This window comes from Acanthaster planci, linkage group LG15, assembly GCF_054643075.1.
Source record: "Acanthaster planci isolate LZ-2023a linkage group LG15, COTS_SCS, whole genome shotgun sequence".
Classification (NCBI taxonomy): domain Eukaryota; kingdom Metazoa; phylum Echinodermata; class Asteroidea; order Valvatida; family Acanthasteridae; genus Acanthaster; species Acanthaster planci.
This window is the reverse complement of record NC_141791.1, coordinates 1,720,064-1,739,568: the sequence shown is the minus strand read 5'-3', so window position 1 is coordinate 1,739,568 and position 19,505 is coordinate 1,720,064. Positions and strand designations below refer to the sequence as shown.

The 19,505-nt window shown below is 41.4% G+C and overlaps 3 protein-coding genes across 5 annotated transcripts; all 3 read right to left on the bottom strand.

The window, feature by feature from the left end:
• Positions 1–384: 384 nt before the first annotated feature.
• Positions 385–5,882, bottom strand: tfg (trafficking from ER to golgi regulator). Of its 3 annotated transcripts, XM_022226278.2 has the most exons (9): positions 5,794–5,818; positions 5,239–5,263; positions 4,518–4,757; positions 4,243–4,326; positions 3,757–3,957; positions 2,829–2,966; positions 2,128–2,346; positions 1,599–1,745; positions 385–1,109 (listed from the first exon to the last, which is right to left on the bottom strand). In XM_022226278.2, the coding sequence occupies exons 3-9, from the start codon at positions 4,726–4,728 to the stop codon at positions 844–846; spliced, it is 1,266 nt and encodes a 421-aa protein (XP_022081970.2). In that variant the 5' UTR covers positions 4,729–4,757; positions 5,239–5,263; positions 5,794–5,818; the 3' UTR covers positions 385–843. The 3 variants fall into 3 exon arrangements, with proteins under 3 accessions (XP_022081970.2, XP_022081967.2, XP_022081972.2); XM_022226275.2 differs by lacking the exon at positions 5,239–5,263 and having other exon boundaries at positions 5,794–5,882; XM_022226280.2 differs by lacking the exon at positions 5,239–5,263 and having other exon boundaries at positions 3,823–3,957; positions 5,794–5,882.
• A 2,533-nt stretch (positions 5,883–8,415) lies between these two features.
• On the bottom strand, positions 8,416–12,263 carry LOC147796581 (somatostatin receptor type 4-like). The gene has a single exon (XM_087146982.1). The coding sequence runs from the start codon at positions 11,111–11,113 to the stop codon at positions 9,980–9,982; it is 1,134 nt and encodes a 377-aa protein (XP_087003108.1). The 5' UTR covers positions 11,114–12,263; the 3' UTR covers positions 8,416–9,979.
• Positions 12,264–13,445: 1,182 nt separating this feature from the next.
• LOC110974477 (SH3 domain-binding glutamic acid-rich protein homolog) lies at positions 13,446–19,352 on the bottom strand. The gene is made up of 3 exons (XM_022226144.2): positions 19,195–19,352; positions 17,150–17,317; positions 13,446–16,008 (listed from the first exon to the last, which is right to left on the bottom strand). The coding sequence occupies exons 1-3, from the start codon at positions 19,237–19,239 to the stop codon at positions 15,946–15,948; spliced, it is 276 nt and encodes a 91-aa protein (XP_022081836.1). The 5' UTR covers positions 19,240–19,352; the 3' UTR covers positions 13,446–15,945.
• Positions 19,353–19,505: the final 153 nt, after the last annotated feature.

The following is a 19,505-nucleotide window of genomic DNA, read 5'->3' as shown; positions in this document are numbered from 1 at the left end:
ACGTTATTATGAATTACATAAATGTTGCCAAATATTTGATTGCTGACCAAGATCACTTTGCCAAATTGCTACGTAAGCATTCCTTGCCCCTGATGTCCCGCGTGCACCCAGCATTGTGCCTATACACCCCCGATGCGTCCTATGAACATTACAACAGATTTTTTTTTTTAGTACACGACCTATAGTACATAACCTTTCCCTCGGATGTGCGTAGCACTTACACATCTGATATTCAAACCCACTATAGTGCAAAGAATATTTCAACAGTTTTTTCTGTTGTTTTGAAGTCCATTCACAAGACAGGAGGGAAAAAAGAGACAGCGTCTACACCAATTTTCTTGACGATACAATTTTATCCTACGTGAGTTTTCTACATCAACACTCTTCCCAATTTCTCTCAGGGTGCCCTTGATTGATTCTTGAACAGAAGTGGACTGGTTTTTTCCCAATTTCTCTCAGGGTGCCCTTGATTGATTCTTGAACAGAAGTGGACTGGTTTTTCCCTCTCCGACTGTTGGGTGGGTCCAGGCTTTTTGGAGAAAGATTGGGGAACACTTGAATCTTGCATGCCAGACGGCGGGGTTTTAAGAGTTGCAATTCTGGGTAGCTCTTAAAAAGAAGACGGCGAGATGGACAACTTCAGCTGAATGACGCCCATGTGGGATTTGAAAGAGGGGTTTTTGTGAGTTGAAGAGGCAAGCCACAAGCAGAGCTGTTTTACCTTTCTCGCTTACAAAAGTTACTTCGGTGTCTGCCACAAGTCACTACAATCCCCCACATACAAATGACATGTACACAAATTACATCATCCAGACAAACCGCATGCATTATTAAAAAAAGGCATTACTTGTAGCCAGGTTGCGGGTAGCCCGCCGGCCGGCCGTATTGTAAATTCCTGGCATAAGGGTTGGCCTGACCAGGCCCCGGGGCGCTTGGGGGAGCACCCCCTGGGGCAGCACCCCCTGGGGCAGGGGGATACCCTTGCTGCTGGGGGTTGTACTGGGGCTGCTGCTGCTGCTGGCTGTAAGGAGACGGTTGTTGCTGCTGCTGTTGCTGTCCGCCGTACGGCTGAGGTTGTGAGGTAGGCGCGTAGGCCTGTGGCGGGTATCCTATTGGGTTGAGGGATTTGGCAGAAAAGAAGTTCAAATTAATTACCCGTAAATGAAATTACGACGTTGTCACCACTGTATATTTGCTGGAGGGACCTAGACCTGTGAACTAACCTCCAAGGCAATGGGGGCCTTTTTAAAATACTGCCCTGCAATCAACAAAAGTGCCCCCGCTGGGAAAATTTACAAGCAACATAAAAATAGCTGGAAACCTTACCACCACTTTTCTTACAAAACAGCATAATTCTAAAGCCGAGTGGCCGAGTTAACTGTTAGTACCACGGTCAGTGAGAATATGCTGTATAATTAGAATATGCCTGTTCTACCTCGAGATATAGCTCTGTGCTCAGTGCATTATGATCAGAATCTGCAGGATACCCTGAGTGGATTTGAACCCACAGCCACTGGCTTGAAAGTGCAGATGTCTCACTCACTACAATCGGTCTTATGGGAGGGCATGCAGAGGTCAAGTCAAGTGTTGGAAGTTACCTTGGCTGTATGGCGCGGTTGGTTGCTGGCCACCATACCCAGGTGCCTGTGATGTAGCAGGTTGCTGTTGCTGTTGTTGCTGCTGGGGCATCTGGTATCCACCTTGAGGAGACGCAGCGTAGCCTGACTGGCCTTGCTGCCCAGTACCTGTGATGCAGAACAATTTCAGTGTTCTTGATAAATCCAACCATTCTTAGGACAGACTTCAAATTTATTGCAGCTCGTGTTTCTGTCTTTCATGTTCTTGGATGCTTTGGAGAATCAATGTCTCATCGGCCTCTCTTTTCCCTGACAATTGATGACAAAATTTGAAAATCAAGACTTCCAGGAACATTCCCCAAAGGGCTTACCTCTTGAAAGGAAACGGTCTTTAAATATAGAACAGTAATCCATACCAACTGCAGTGACCTTTACTTTGGTAACCATTTTTTTCTAAGGCAGTCGTGGGTAGAATCAAGCTGCTATCACGTTTACATGGAAGGTTCCTGATAAACAATGCCAAGGGACTTGGGAAAGAAACCATTCTTACCAGGATACTGAGACGGTTGAGGCATGCTGGTTGGTTGCTGGCCTGTTTGCTGCGCCTGGGGTTGGGCCTGGGGTTGGGTCTGGGGATGGGCCTGGGGTTGGGCCTGGGGTTGTGCCTGGGTGCTCTGACCGTACTGCTGGTGGCTGGGGGTCATCTGCTGCATACCCTGGGCGGAGCCTAGGCTGGTTGTGCTGCCTGTCGGGGAGCTGGGTCTATCCTCTGAAAGCAGGTTTCATTGCGTAAAAAAAAATAAACTATCAGCATTCATCACAGCCCAAGCAATGAAAGGCCACTGAATGCATGTTTTGCACTGTGCATGCTGGTGAGTGGGATCTGATATAGACATTGAACAGTAAGCAATGCCTGACCATGCTGTAGTTAAACAACGCCCTCTCTTGGTTTAACCTGTGCAAAAAAAACACTCCTGGTACCAGGCAAAAAACAACCAGTGGTAGACAAATGGTTGTCGCTCAAACAATCCCACTGGTGCACATTCAGGACAAGTAGGCCGAGGGTCAAGTTGGCCTATGTTGTTGCTGCAGCTAAAACACATTTGAAGTACACCGACTCCTTCCAAATCACTGACTTTCCAATTGGACAACGGAATGGGGTTATATCTGGGAAATCTTTGGTCCCATCAGGAATAATGTCCTGGGCTGTTGGAATGGGGAAATATTGTGATGAAAACAAGTTGTCCTGACCTTCCTTTTCTAGGCCAAAGCTCTGCATGACGCCAGAATTGCTGGAGTCCGATCGGTCTGGTTTCTTGTAGGGGTCAAACATAGCCGTCTTTGCCGTGTCGACTACAACCGCTGGGGCTGAGGAATCTGCCTGCGGAACTGTCAGAATGACCAACAAATAAGAGCATGTCTCATGGAAATAAATGGTATCATCAAATCATTCAATGCTGTCATGCTATGTGGTTCAAGCCAAGCGCAATGATTAGGCTCGAACTGATGCAGCATTTACAAAGTTAACAAGTTGGCGTCCTTCCTCTAACATTCAACACCTGTTCTGAATGCACTCCTCACTGATGTATGTGACTACATAGTTGCCAAATACCTAATTCTGCCGCCTACTGTAAAGTCTTGTTGGTTTTCATAGCATATGGCAAACTGTGGCACCTGTCCACTATGCAGTCATGGATGTTAGAGCCGGTCCACACTTCCATTTCAATGTGATGAGGATGCAATGTTATGTGGATTTGGAAGAAAAAGGAAGCCTCTGAGAAAGGATTCAGGGAGTTAGGATTCAAAGAGTCAGCATTGGCAGAAATTCAGTGGAAAAGCTACCCTCCATCTCAATACTATTGTTTTCCTACAACTCATCCCGCACAAATACAGTGGAAGTGGTAATGAAAAAATTGCTACAACATGCAAAAATGACACAATCGATGGTTGTTGATGTTGTTGATTTCTTCAAAAATTCCTTTAAAGGAGCTAAAAAGCAAAGCTGCATTTGATGGAACCATAAGTTGCTTAACTACTAACAGAAGAAGTGACAGGCAGGGCTGTGCATGGGAAATTCTGTTCTATCGACCTCAACGATGTATTGGGCAGCAAAAGCCAGTGGTTAGCTCTCTTTTTGTGTTAGTGGACACACATGCTTGACGATTTCCAGCGTCAATACCTCTTGGTGGTTTGCCCTCGGCTGCTACGCGCACTTCTCGTTTTTGGGGGGCACTTTGCTGGTTACCTTCAACTTCCTGGGGCTCGGCTGCGGGAGGTTCCAGTGTGTCCATCAAATACAGGACCTTATTCCGAATGTCCGCCAGCTGCATGCGTATGTGTTTGACCTGGTCACTCTGCAGGGGTTGTGGTAGGCCATTGACTGGGAAAAACAGGTTCAAAGTTCAGCGGTCATCAATATTTGGTCATATAAAAGGTCACACAAATTTGTACGGACAAAGGTGTAAAATGTGATTGAAATAACATAAATAACAGATAACAACAACAGATAAAGCACTGAACCAACATTCAGATTTTTGTTCGTAATGCTGTGGCTGAAAGAATTCACTCAAAACACAACAAAGTCTTGCTATATTTCTTAGAGGAAGGTTTTTGCTAAAAACGGTTTCAACACTATCAATTAAAAACACTTTAAATGCCTACTTACCAAATATTGTAAGTTTTAAAATGCGACTGCACTGAATGGCAAAGGAAAGATCTGTGCTGTCAAAAATTGTGATCAAATCTCCGTCTATAAACACAGAAAAAATGGACGACGAATTATTAGTAAAGATGACAAAAATGTATTAAGGGAGCAAATAACGCAGTTTTTGTTCAGTCCAATCAAAAATTTCTTATGAGCAAATACTGGTTTTTGTTCTCAATCAAAAGAGCAGAACAGCACTTTTTCAGACCAAAAAGGAAACGCTGCTTCATCCTTACCTTCGTCTTTGTATTTGATAGTGACCTCATCTGTGTTTTTGAGTTTGCCGCGGAACACTCGTTGCATCATCAGAACCAATTCATCGTAAGTTATGTCTTCATTGTGGATTGGTATGCGTCGGATGTCATCGCCAATTTGGGCTTTGATGATCAGCTTGTTGCTGAGGTCAATCTGGGAGAAGACGCTCGGCTTAGAATCAGAGACCTCCATGGTTGTTTATCAGGTGAAACTGGTGCTTGCTGTGGAAATCATGCAACACTTAAAAAGTTGGTAGCAAGTAGGGCCACACAACTAGGAATCTCTCACACTACTTTATCTAGATCCTAGTTGGAAAAAATTCCACACAGGGGCACCACTTATTTTTCCCAAAAATTTTTTTCCTGTTACCCATCTGAAAGTAATAAAATGACCTAAAAAGAGTCAACTTTAGCAGGGAAAATATTGAGGTATTCATGTAGAAAACACTTGGAATTTTTCAGACCAGTCGCATTAGGTTTGTTTACAAAGTGCCAAGCGCTGTCTGTATATGGAATTCTTTCTCCAAATATTTTTCATCATAGATTTGATCGCTAATACTGCATGAGTGATTTTTCACAATTGTACAAAGGCATTGTGGGAAGGAAAAAGGAGCAAAAATTGCCCCTTTGTCCAGCATTCATTACCATTAGCACCCTGTTCCTGTAATAAGGAAACAAAGTCTAAATTTTTGAAATAACTTACCTAAGTAAGTTGGCAGTGATGTCCTCTTTCGTATCAGAAAGAAAAGAGGGAAGGGCTTTGGTTTTTGAGGGAAATTATGGGGTAAAGGGGCAGTGTAAAATGACGTAATGAAGAGCTGTGAACTAACATGAATGTGATGTCATCCCGACTGTGAGAATGTTTCCTTAAGTTATCTGTTATGGATGCTTTGCCAACTATATGATTAAATTTCAGACACGGTAATCCATCTCGGCAAATACAATGTTGACCCTACATGTCTGGGCCTGCTAGTGCTACCCTTGCTAAGTTGTCACCATTAAACCTGACCAATCGTATTTAAAAAAAAAACACTGTCGGAAATACCCTCCCCTTTGGTTAAATACACTGTAATCTGCATTCAGTGCACACTTTAAGCTGACAGATGATCTCTTATTTCTGCAATCAGTAGGCCTATGAATATCCCAAATCGTCTGTTTGATGAACATTACCCCTTGAGTACCCAAAGTCAAGTCGTCTCCGGAAAAAAGTATCGAAATGTGAAATTTTACGAGGAAAAACCCAATGACAATGACTCACCTCGAACAACACGTACCCGCAAGTGATGTCACGAGTAGTCTGGTACCGGGCGTAAGTTGGAAAGAGCTGTACAGAACATTTAACTCGAAGTCTGGGAGTAGAACATTATGACATTCTATGATTGACAAGTTTGCACAAGTGGCCACACCCCTTTGGAGGAAAACATTGGCTAAAACAACCGCCGTGATATCCAAGCTTAGAAAAATATTAATAATAATAACAACCTATTTTCATGATGTGTCTTGAGGTGTAGAAACTGTAGAAACGGAGACCTCAGAGGTGGGGAAATGCTTTACGTGGTATGAAAAGGTACAGTGTCTTTCTACCACTGTGCAATATCACTCATGCATGCGGTACTATAATAGTGATAATGCGTATGTACTCCACCGATAAGGTTGAATTTATTTATTTTATAAAAATAAATTTAACGTTATCAGTGAAGTAAAAATCACCAACGTGGTATTACAGTAACAAAGCTTAAGCATCTCACTGATAAGGTTAAAATCATGTATACTTGATTATTTAACGATATCATTGAAGTAGGCCTAGATTTCCTTTTCCCAGCTTATGAAAAATTTTAAGTGCCTTCCAAAGGCGAACTTTCACGTGAAGTATACGTGCGGACCCGGTCACTGATCTTAAGGGATGGGCGTGCACGTACGACAACCAGGAAACCCAGATTTACCAACCGAGTCAGTGATTGGCCAAAAATTTGTATCATGTGATCACAAACAAAGGCAGGTGGAAATGTGTTGAAGCAGACGATTAGTCGATGAGTTAACTAATCTCACCACAGTCTGAAGTGTACTTGAAAAAGAATGTTTAAATGACTAATTTTTACAAAATAAAACATTACGTAGCACATAAATTTCTTTTTAAAAATTAATTGTAAATGTTTCTAATGCAGTTTTTGGAAAATATTTCAGAAATTTTTCAAACGGAGAATTTATTAAATCAACCTTGTTTATGGTCAAGCTTCGTCTTTGGTAACAGTTACTGCGCGAGAGTGGTCAAATTATTTTGAGGCTCGACGAGTAATTGTGGATTTTGTTCGTAGTTTTCATCATCTAGGACGTTTTGTTTGGATTACTGCTCTGTGTGCCTGACTTTAGGTCTACACTGAGTAGACGACGACTGGGATTTGCACAGGAATTGAGAATAACTGAATAAGTGCCTCGAATGGCGCGAAAATGCTCGGCAAGTTGTGTTGAACTTAAAGGAAAGCGTGCACTGCAGCCATGGTGCTACAGTCACAGCGTTTTACTGACCAAATAATGTAAAAAAGGTAAGTAGATATTCATTCTTTTCAACCATGAAACTCTACCTTTTTGTGAACCAAGGAGCACTATCGAAGGCTTACTGCGGTCTCAGTGCGTTGTGAAAGTTATGGAAGACTGGAACTGGTATAAGTTTTGATTGGAACCGAGTCCATGTTTTTTTAGATTTTTTGCGAATGGCGCCCCCAATAGACAAAGCATTCCAGAAGATGACAATCATGCTATTAGCTTACCGCGTATTAAACTTCAAAATTAGAGATATGGGCTGTGGTATATTAGATTAGTCATAGTATATTGTGAAAGTTGTTCAAGGGTTGGCGAGGGGGTTAGGCCTGGGGGGTGAAATAACCAATATTAGTTCACTTACATGTTGTGTGATATTAACGTGGAAGGAAGGGTAATATAATCATGATGTTTATTTCGTGATTTATTTTTAGCTGTTTCTTTGGTTCTATAGTGTTACCGTTCAGATATAGGCCTGTTACTTTTTTATTTAATTTGCTATCAGTTGTGCGTATCAAATAATAGGAGAAGAGTGTTCTAGAATAATTCAGAAATTTGAAGTGTTGAATTTCCAATCAGGAATTCCAGATTTTGGGACATCGAAACTTTTTCCACGTTAGGGAATCCGTAATTAATTCTATGAATCTCGTTTTTGACCGACCCTTACTTTTGGCTCCGACCGAGGGAAAAAGGCCCCTTTTATGCTGCCGACCTTGTCTGAAGTCCGACAGAGGAAAACGTTTTTCCACCTACCCATTCTGGAATGGTCTAACAAGGAAAGAAATGGTAATCTCCGGGGGGGGGAGATAATTTTTTTACCCCCGACCATCCGACCTTCCTTGAAAGTGGAAAGAAAAACATAGAATGAACCAGATTGGTATTCCAAAAAGCCAAGGTCTTTCGGGAACAATGCACGCCCTTGAGTCTTCGTATAGTTGCGCTGATAGGATAGGACCGGGACACTCGCGCACATGCGTAGCTGATCCCGATTAACCTCATGCTGGGCATGCGCTGTTGGAATATCGAACTGGCTCATCACCTACGGACGCCCCTGTCACTCTGAGCAGTTAATTACCCTCGGGGCAGAAATCGGGCTCTTTGTTCATGGAAATTACATTGAAAAGCTTTGTAACTTTATTGAATTAAATAATGGAGCTTTTGGAGATTCATTGTTCATTCTCTGGACAAAACGATTTGTCTGTTTTCGTTTTTAACAGCGTCTCAAAAGTGACAAACGACCCCACAGCAGGCTCCGCCGATGTAATTATATTGACAGATCGTGGACAGAATATTCTAGATAACAAAGCAGCTAAACGTTCGTGCCTTAACCAAAAATCGGGGAAATTTTTTTTTTAATTTATTGCTTTTTGCGTATAATAGATACACAATAGAAATTGAAATGGCTCTCGTGCTAAAAAATACAGTAAAAGAAAAGCATATTAAGAACATCAGGTATCAAGTACCACAGCATCACCATCCACCACACTAAATATATACAGATTATGATCCACAAAATTCATTACTAAAGGGAACGAGCGTCGACGCCTGTTTGACTAGGAGTCTTTTTTTCCTGGAGTTAGTTTGTCTGGGGAATTTGATTATAACCACCTCGTGCAAGTAACTCATTGAAATGTTCAATGTCTGCTTTTCCCTTGTATATAGACCCACTCCATTGTAACTCCCGTCAAAATTCTCCAAGGCTAACATTTAACAAGAAAAATCATTATGGACAATTATTCCAACCTCCCATTCTTCATGTAATAAGTTTCAAATTTTACTGACGCTCAACTTAATTGCAGTGATTGTCTGGGTGAATCATTATTTCTTATCATCCATGAATTCTATTGTAAATTAATCAAAAAGGATGGCATTGCGTGTTATTCATTGACAGCGTTATCTGTCAATACAGAAACCGACAGCGAACATGTACATGTACAGCTCACAAGTACTTCCAAGCAGATAGACGCAACATTATAATCAACAGTCTATTTTTTACAGTTCAAACAACAACCTTTTGAAGAGAGACTAATAATTTACAGGCCACTCAATTACTGTGTGTAAGGTTCTGCTGTTTGACTATGACTCTGCTTTGAAAATGAATTGTGCTAACTTTTCTCGTCCATTTGAACCCTAAATTTATCTCTGCCAAATTCTTCTCAGCTACTGCAAATCGTAGAATTCTTTTAATTGTTATATAAGCTATCCAGCTACATTTTATTCAACCTGTGTCTTACCTTGTAACTAGTTTATATAAAGTTTTCATTACAACCAATATCCTTTTATTTGCTTCAAGCTGTCTCAGTTTAGGAGTGCGGAAGACATATTTCATGCCACTGGTATAGTTCGCATTTTATTTTGCTTTCCGTCATGTAAATCGCATGCAATTAATTTATACCTCTATTCTTGAAATAAACAAAATGATGAATTTAATTATAAAATATACCAAAGCATGAAAAATTAATTTGACGCGTACATTACATTTATTTTTCATTTGATAATATGTAGAATTCAATCCTAATTGTGTCTTCAATAAACAGGTTGAAAATTGTGGCGGATTTACTTTTGTGTTAATAGAAAATCCATGTCTTTCTATATCCACAAAATTCCGGTTGACGATGTGGCACCTCAATCTTTTTTATCTTTTAATGATTACTATTCAATTAATAAGTCATCTTGCGCAGTGAAGTAGTCGTACAAAAGACGTACTTTGGAGAAACTGCAATAGAAGAATACGTCTAATGCAAATTGGTCAGCGAAATATCAGATATACGGAGATATGCACCACCCTTAATTTAAAATGGATGTATAGCTTATCGATAATGGAGCATTTATTAAAGGTCTGAAGTGGGATGTTTGAATTGCGTAAGTCGTGCCCCCGTCTTCTCGGTTCACGCCGTTTTCACGTTTTACTCCTGCAGAACATCTGAAGTTCTGTTAGTATTTCTAGAGTAGAGTGTAGTGTCCACTTGGCCTGGGATACGTCCACCTTCCTTGGGGTACGGGGATTGATTTTGAGCTGCACCGGGAGTTCTCGACTTCAGAGAACGTGAAACGCCGTCCAGCGGGTCGCTTGCGTTGATATCGCTCGGGCCGATGCCGGATCCGCGGCGGCAGCAGAGGACCGTGAGGAGAGCTTTCTTGAACTGAGGGTTCTTGAAAGCATAGACGATCGGATTGGCCACACAGTTGATGAAACCAACCGCCAGGGTGATTGAAAAACCGAGCTGGTCGATGTTGGCGCTGGTCCCGGGGAAAGAGAGATAGAAAAATAGAATTTGATTCGGGGCCCAAAGAAGGCCGAACATCAACACAAGTAACTGTAGCATCCTGACGATATTGTGCCGGCTTCTGAGCAGGTTACCGGCAGCTACAAGTTGACGATGGTTCTGAAGAGCCTCCTCCCTCTTCCTCAAGGTCTTGACCATGGTTCCGTATGCAAAAAGCATTGCCATTGTGGGGAGGAGGTAAGTTAACAAGAATGTTGCGGTGGTACAGGTGATTTGGAGGGCGGTTGAGGGCCAGTAGATCTCGCAGTAGCCACAAGCATTAACTCTGGTGCTGTAGAAGCAGTACGTTTCTAGGATGGCGGAGAAAATCCAACACAGAGTCACCTTGAGTCTAATTCTTGGCACGGTGAAGTAGCGACGATATAGGAACGGCTTGACGACACAGAGGTACCTGTCCACTGTGACGAGCAGCAGGTTGTAGATGGAAGCGGTCACGCAAGTCCAGAGGGGAAAGTCTGATTTGAAGAAGCGACACACGAACTCTCTCCACAGCAAGCTCTCCGGTTTGAGGTCAAAGACAAACGGGCGACTTGCCATAAACACTGAGCTGCAAAAGTCAGCGATTGCCAGGTTGAACAAGAAGATATTGGCGGTCTTCATCCGGAGTCTTGGCAGTCGGAAAAAGACGACGAATACGAGGCTGTTACTGACCAAGCCGATAACAGCAAGGGTCAAGTGCATGCTTTCGGCACCAACAGGTCCGATCTCACGAATGAAGAAGGAAGGATGACTGCAGTTAATCATTTGATCCATATTTCATTTGAACAGGTGTCGGCACCATCAGTCTGAATCTACTGGGAAAAATAACACACAATGCAGTCTACAACAACGCTGTCCGACACCTTGCACCAGGGCTTTATAGGTACTCAGACACAAATCGCATTTTCCTCGCACTTTGTGTTGCTGCCCTTGGCGTGGTTGTGATTATGTATCGCAATGGTTACAGATGATTCCGTGGAAAGAGAACGAGTCTACTTACTCGTTGGCAGATCGAGTCTGTAGGCGTTCTCACCAGCTTCTGTAAACACCAAAACAGTATAGTTTGAAAGGGAGAGGTCACCCTTCGTTTAACCAAGACGCAGTCCAGTCAGGGAATATTGGATTTCCTTCGCCTCACTTGGCAACGTCTAAGCACAGATGATTCCGTTGCTTACTGGAGAAAATAAGATTGTGCTGCTTGACTTGGCTTTATCTACCAACTCAGGAACTCCAGATCACTCACGTAATTAATAGCTAACCTGTAACATTTTTCTTAGGGGCAGTAATGGGCCTTCCACTCTGATTGTAATGTCGGGTGATCGGTGAATTACTTCGATGTAAATACTTGACTCCACCGTGCATAATTATCAGCGGGCAACGAGAACTTATTAGCAACTGTCCATCAAGATTTATAGTTGGCTATTTGGCTGTCGTTGCCTCTAAACCATTCAAAAATCAACAGGACAGTTGAGAAATGAGTACACAGCATCTTTATACTGAAATGTGATGTAGCTTCTTTAAAAAGTCCGATTGCATAAGCTTTGGCTATCAGCTGCAGATCCCTATGCGTATAGCGCAGGTAATTCATCCATATCAACTCACTTCGGTGGTTTGTCGGAGCCAGTCTCTTCCCTCTCTCTCTGTCGTTCCACAGATGGTGTTGATTCATGTACGAGACTCGTGTCAACGAGATACAACATTTAAATTTATTCCTTTTGCGTGTCATTCGATGAATGCACGCCCGAGGAATCCCCTAGAATTATACGTAAATAAAAAACGACTACCCAAGCCCCGGCATATCAATCCGAAAAACCCGTCATATTGTCGCCACTGAAATCACGATTTTTAACAACACATTCACTCTTCTTTCGACAGTCCCCCGATAGATTGATGTCCGACGCGTGCTCAAGACCGACTGCATCGGTGAAAGTTTTCCCTTGTCAGTTTGGTAGAAGTATATGTGGCTTGCTTTTGAAAGCATGCTCCATTATTGCGGTTATCAACGGTTGCTAGGCGCCAAGAAGTTCCGGAAGGGTCTTGGGGCATTATTTCCGATTTGAGTGATGCTGACAACCACTTTGGTGTTAATGAGCCTCGCTAATGATAGCCACCAATAAGCGGTGAGAAGTCTTGACTTGGTTAGATCATTAAGTCACTCTCATTGCTCCGAGGTGCACATATTGCTGGCAGATTAACGACGTGCCTGGTCATAAAATTTAATGTTTTGGGCAATCTTGTTTAAATCGCGGTAAAACTCGAACTTTGTTCACAAGTTTGACAAATCACATTGCTGAATTATGAGATCTGTAGCGATCTGTCTATAATCCTACACTTTGATGGTCAAAACTTTGAAAAACATCATCAAAGTTGGACAGCCATAATCAAGCAGGGGAAGGCTAATAGTGTTGACGCTCAAAAACAAAATACGCGGCATAGAACATCTGTCGGAAAAACAGTCTTGCAACAAATGTCAATTTCCGCTGTCTGTGAAGCCTCGTTGATTGAAAAGATGTTCTTTCATCTCTTCAAGAGATTGCATGCCCGCGTGTTGTCACAGTGTAGCAGCTATTTGAGCAATGATTAACAACAACAACCGAAGTGGGTCTTTTTCTTTTACAGGGGAAATACATTGAACAAAAAAAAAAGCTATAAATGTTCAACGTGCCTTCTGCCCATCCCTTTAATGAAATATGGGCCCGCCCCAACGGAAACATTTTTGTCTCTGTATTACACTCTTCTGCTCCCTATCAGTAGTCACGCACTTTGATTTGTGAGCGTGTTGCTTTTTAGCCATTAAAAATTATCGTGAAGTTATCGATCAGTGCTCATGTTGCGTATGCCGTTAAAAGCGCGTGCGCGTACTTGATCGGTAGCCATGGTAACCGAGGCACAATCTTTGATTTCTTTCCTGATTTATCGACATTATTTCAGACGATGCTGTTGACCAGGTTATAAAACGTACATTTCCCGGGGCCAAAAAACGTATGACCTAAAGGCAATTACCACAGTAAGCCAAGTGCGCACAAGAAAAACACCTCCAATGCAAACATGAGACGCGAGGAAACTGTCTGTAGACTAGGAGTACAAAATTACCCGACACACTCTATCATATTCAACAGACTTATTGCCAATAATATTCTTTATTTCCATAACAGACGTGGATACAAAAATGTGGAAACAAATACAACTAGTGCTATCGTTAAATACACCAAACAAAAACTACACTGAGTTTTTCAACGGTTAGATTAAGCTAGATTCTCCAAATCTAACCCAAATCCATCCAACATTGGCATGGTTTTGCTTGATTCCAAATGATTTAGAAAGGTAAATCTCCGGCAATAAGGGTTTAATATCCCAATTTTATTACAGAGGACAGAGTATGTCCATGTTATTGGATAGCGATGGGATTGAGGTGGATTTAGTTCAGTTCGTTGCAAAATTGCCGTTATTATGAAATGTTTGCTCAGTGTAAACGGCTAATCACTAAAGCACAGTTAACCTGACGGAGTCAGACAAATTTTTCACCCAAAATTTTTATTTCTTCAAGAGAATGTAAAAAGACGACAAAAAAACAAACATCTTTTATTAAAGCCAATGACCTAATTATCTAGTGAGTTCCTTTTTAAGGCGAATCTATGACAAACATTTTCCTGACGAAAATTATGGTAATGTGGTTGAAATGTAATTGGAATATAGGAATGCACAAACTTAAACAAAAACTCATTCATACATCCACAATATATTCAAATTTAATTCGGTTTTCATAATTTTTTTTCGACTTTGGTGTTCCCGAGTTGGTCCAGTTTACTAACTGAACTAATTATGAAATATAGATAGTTCATACATGTACCATAGTCTGTTTTTCTACTTTGAAAAACTGCAACCTATTAACTGAGTGCCAAAGGAATTACTAACCAAATATTAACCGCGTAAAAAGCGTCATAATACCTCACAAACTGTAAATAGCTAGCAATACATGACATTCCACATTTTAAAAATAAATTGTTCTTTAATACGTTAAGTTTGACAAACGGCTTATTTCCAAGTGGGTTTTTTTTTTGACAGACAGGTAGGATTCACTACTTCATATTCACATGCAAAGAAAATGTGCATGCAACAACAAGTAGCAAGTATAACTAGATCCTGGTAGTCATTATTTAGAGGGTAAGCTGTAAGACAACACCAATTCATTAATATGACACTCAATGAAGAGAATTGGCTAATTGAACCAAGGTGGCGCACCCTTTCCATTGTTCGCTAATTTTCTGTCCCCAAAAATGGAGAACATTTTGCCAATTTTTCTTGGTTCCCAAGGCTGGATTTGCAAATAATTTCATTGACAGTCACACATTATTTTTTCTGAGAACCAGTGTTTGCTGGTCCTATGAAGTTTACACCTATTCTAAAAACGTTGAAAGTCACTGAGGGTGGAATGTTTTTCAACTCAATGAAGTTTGCATAACATCCTGTTCGTTTGAGTGAGTAAACTGACTAAGACCATGCTCCAAGGTCAAGACTGTGCTTTGACATGACACTAGTGTCAAGGAAACATTTGGCAAGTGGCTACAGCCCTTTCCCATGGGTACACATGTCACCTTTAGCCGCAACCAGTTATTTAGGCCATGGCTCTGTCATTTTGACTACATGACTTTCTTGTACTGTCAAAATTGGTTATGCAAAGAAAATAGTCTTGCACGAAACTGGGCCCCAATATAACAGCATAGCCATATATAACATACATATACCACATGGCCTTATCACAAACCTAGAGTGTAGTATTCATGCTCCAATTTCAATGAGTCGCCAGAACTTGCTGAACACAAGAAACTGCTTGTGAGTTTCTTTGTGTATGGCAAACATCAGCTTTACACCTGGCAGATTGCGCATCAGATGGGCTGGGAAACCGTGTTTGCTGAGCACATATTTTTAGAACCAAGCAGATCTTATGAAATTGGCTAATGGTGCAAAGGTTCCAGAAGTGAAGTTCACGTTCAGCATCATATGGAGTGCATATGGGTAATTCTATAAATTTGGGTCTCATTATCTTGATGTTCCTGTTACGTCTGACATACGATTTTCGAAGTTTAGAACAATTCTCTCATCTGTATCGGTGATTAAGTAATGCAAATTTCCGGCCAAACAAACTAACTTGTTTAACTAAATATAGTTAGAAGTCAATTTCAAAGATACTTCCGTGCCAAACTGCACACGTCAGGTGTAACTGGGACACCAAAAACGTCACTTTTTGGTCCCCATGTTTATACAATGACCCATATGTCCTCACCGTGAGGTGAACCAGCACTATGAAACAGGCTTTAAAGTAATAATCCCTTGACACAAGTACAGTAACTACGTGCTTCTACAAATGAAAAGATAAGCTCATTACATGTTTTTAAACTTTAAAATGCCAAACCTTGCTTATTTTTATTTGACTCTTCAGGTTTGGATTCTGTAACAAACAGTTTTCCAAAGATTCTGATCAACTTCTTTGTTTTTCTAATAGTTTACCATGTCGTGATCCACCTAATAAGGCTATGCACTGGTGATACTACCACGTGGTACCTGAGCAAAAAGCTTTGATATCTAGGCTGTCTGTTGCGGGATGTTTAAATTTTCAGGAATGCCTCCAGGCTCTCTCCCTCGACCGCGTTGTCAAATGCAGCAAAGTCCTACGTGAGCAAAATCGGCAAAAGGTTAACCAAATCAGCAGGAATGCCACGTGGGATTTTTCCGGGGGTGCTGAGGTGAGGTATGCGGAGAGGTTTCTGGGGACAATTGGGGGAAGGGAGGATAAAGCTCATATGGTCAGGTGTGGCATTTGTCCTCTATATTCTGTCAACTCTCACACTACGATCTCTGTAGATGTTAGATCAGTTTAGAGTTGAAAAAAAAAATCCATTTCTATTTTCAATTGTTTTGCTTTTTCAAGGTTGTGTCATGTGAGTTATCCCTTCAGATGACCTTCCTCAACTGTAGATAACTATTCCCCACATCAGTGAGTTCATGGAAAAAGGCTTCCATTGGACCTTGGAGGACAAGGACAGCCACAGGTGGAAGAGGAATTTGGCTAACATAAAGATCACATCTAAAGCTTCAGGTAAGTCAGGTTTTCTGTCTTTTGAGGGTTCTATTCATTCAAGAGATGGCCATTTTGAATCCGAAATCCCTTTTATTCACTGATCACTCTGACATGAGATGCAATCTGACTATTTTGCTAAAACTGTGATTTATAGCATCCCTTACTGAAAAAATATTGATATTTGATTAGTCACATGACCTTTTCTCCATATTTTAGAACTATCCATCAGAGTACATGGATGGTACTCCGTAATCTGCCAATACTGTTATCATGCACATTAAGTTTTTAGAAAATTCTTAAAGGGACAGCCTCGCTTTCAATTCAAGATGGCCGACTTGTGAATTTGGCCAGTGGATCCAGTGCAGAATGGTAGATGGTGTGCCAACTGCAAACAAGTTTGAGTAAATTAATTTTGGAGTTTTGCCCTGCCCGACGTGTATTTTAACACTGTATACTCCACGTATGCCACCAAAGGCTTGTGAAAAAACCAACAGCGTACTTGGTTGGGACTCGAACCCATGCCTCCTGCTTACTGGTGCAGACGTCCTTAACCACTCGACCACTGAGCTACATGTCGGGCAGGGCTAAACTCCAAAATTAATTTACATCTCAAATTCATCCTTGAAAAGTTTGAGTAACACAATGAGCTCTATGACGGTTATTTGGATCAGTATTAAGTTCTACTGCCATCTCTGTGCACACAGCTCCCTTTTTAAAAAAACAAAACTTACTCCAAGGTACGTGTCATCGTTGAACAGCTGTGGAGGCAGGGCATGCTCGTCTCCTATCAGCTCTCTCATCTTATTCTTTCCCTCCTCGTTGGAAGCAATGTCAATCTTCTCATAGGCAATCTTCTTCGAATCCAGAATCATTTCAATGCGCTGCTGGTTCTTTTTCATCTGCATAAATAGAGATTTTGATTTACCTCTGCTAATTTTTTCTTGAGTTTTGAGTCAAGTGACATGCAGCACGTATGCATCATTGAACTTGCGCTAGTGTTTTTGTTACATGAAAAAGCCGTAGGTACAGCTTGGTAGTTAGTAAAAGGTCATGGGTGATCTCATGATCAATGAAACATCATCCTAGTCATGTTAGACAACTTGACCAATGACCAACTTAGCAGTTGAGACAACAGAATTGGACTTTGACAGAGAACTTGTCAACAAAAGCAACCAGGCATATCCTTTAGGTTGCATAAATCACCCTTGATTCACATGACCTTGCTTTGTGGCAACACTAACTGAATAAAGCTTAGAAATATTATTTTGCGTTCTTGAAATTTGCGAGGAGCCTGTAAATCACATACATGTACAATGTAATTCACACGATGTTCTGTATACATGAACCTGCTGACATTTGTACACAGCTAGCTTCCTGACAGCATTTTTACACGAGTGTCAGTACATGGACACCACATGGCAGGTTACCAAGTGATGACATGTCTCAATGAACAAAATACCAAGCAACATGAGCTCAATTGCAGAATACCCCACCACCCTGCACAATCAACCTCATAGCCAGGTACAGGTCAAAGTGTCACACTCTTCTCAAGGGATTTTCACCTTGTACCCACGTGACCAGTCATTCCAGAGGTCGTTTTTTTAGAGTGGCAGGGTATTCTGCAATAACTCGGCAACATGTCCAGTAACTTGTTCCATTTTACCAAACACGCGATCAAGACATGACCATGGATCAGTTGTCTCCAAGATTGAATTGTCTTTAGTGGAGAGGATCAATAGTTGACTTGTCTGAGCATCGTCGTTTGCTGGAGTATTAAAATGATGACAGAGATGAAGCTTTGATTTATCCATTACATTTGCATGCAACAAGTGAATCTTTACAAATCTTTACTTAAAAAAAAAAACAGCTTCAGTTGGTCCATATCTCTTGAAAATTTACATATGGATGATTTATTTACTAATCAACCTGATGGTTTTGATGAAATGATAACCACACAGTTTACTTGTCTGTAAAAATAGCAAGACTTTTGGGTCAGTGACCAACCCTTTTTGGCTTGATCATTTTTGGAGGTGTACGACATCTTGGTTTCCCGCCATGCTAGGATTGGCCAAAATCGCTTCAATTCTAATGACAAATCGTAGCTCAGCTTTCATGTGTGGGAGACAGATAAACTACAAGGAAAAGATAGGAGCCGTGATGTGATTGGTGAAGCTGTAATGCTGCAGACAGCAATAAAGATTATGCATGCTGCTTACTTCCTGAACAGTAATCACTTCTTTGTGGGAGTAGTGCCTTACTGTTCTGATTTTACTGCTGATTTTTTCATGAATTTCACCATTTTAATGAGACATAAGGTGAATATACCTCCCCATCAGATATCTAACTTCACCAAGAAGGCATGTATGTAAGTTTACTGAGCAGATATCTGCAATAGAGGACGTTGATGTCTATGCGAGTTTGTACATTGCTATCTGAAAGGCCTGTACTATAAACCTTACAGATCTGGAATTATACCATCAGATGTACAAATCCAGCAGTGAATTCTTAATATTCAGATTGGCTTCAAAATCCCACAGCGCTACGTCCGCCCCAAAAGTGCTAGAAGGCACACGGGAATGGTAGTTTCCAGACATACATATTGGGCTGGGCCTCGATGGGCGGACGAGGAAGAAAATGGCTTGCAGACGTGCAGACTTCACAATGCAAGCCTTGATCATGTTGATGTCATGATGGAGGCCATGACAAGTTAGGATTCTGTCACCAGTTCTTTTAAAGCTCCAAAAGGATAATTATTCCTCGAGCGTAAGCTACTTACGTCAAGGCTGCCAGTGACACTCGAGAAGTAGTACTTGATACCCATGGCTGTGGTTGATTTTTCAGTTAATAAGGCGTGACAAACAAGAGGCTCGGCCTATGCCACTTTCAACTTGATCCCCGGAAGTAACGCCGCGCCTGGCAATAATGGAGCGCCCTCTGCTGTTTGATTTGTGAGAATGTCCCGGAAGGTGGACAGACATAATACATGTACATGACCTGATTCGATATTTCAGCTGTTGTCGTCATCACCGGAATTGTTTTATGATTGACAAGTGACCTGTGGCAGCAAATCTATTGAAAGAGCAGACC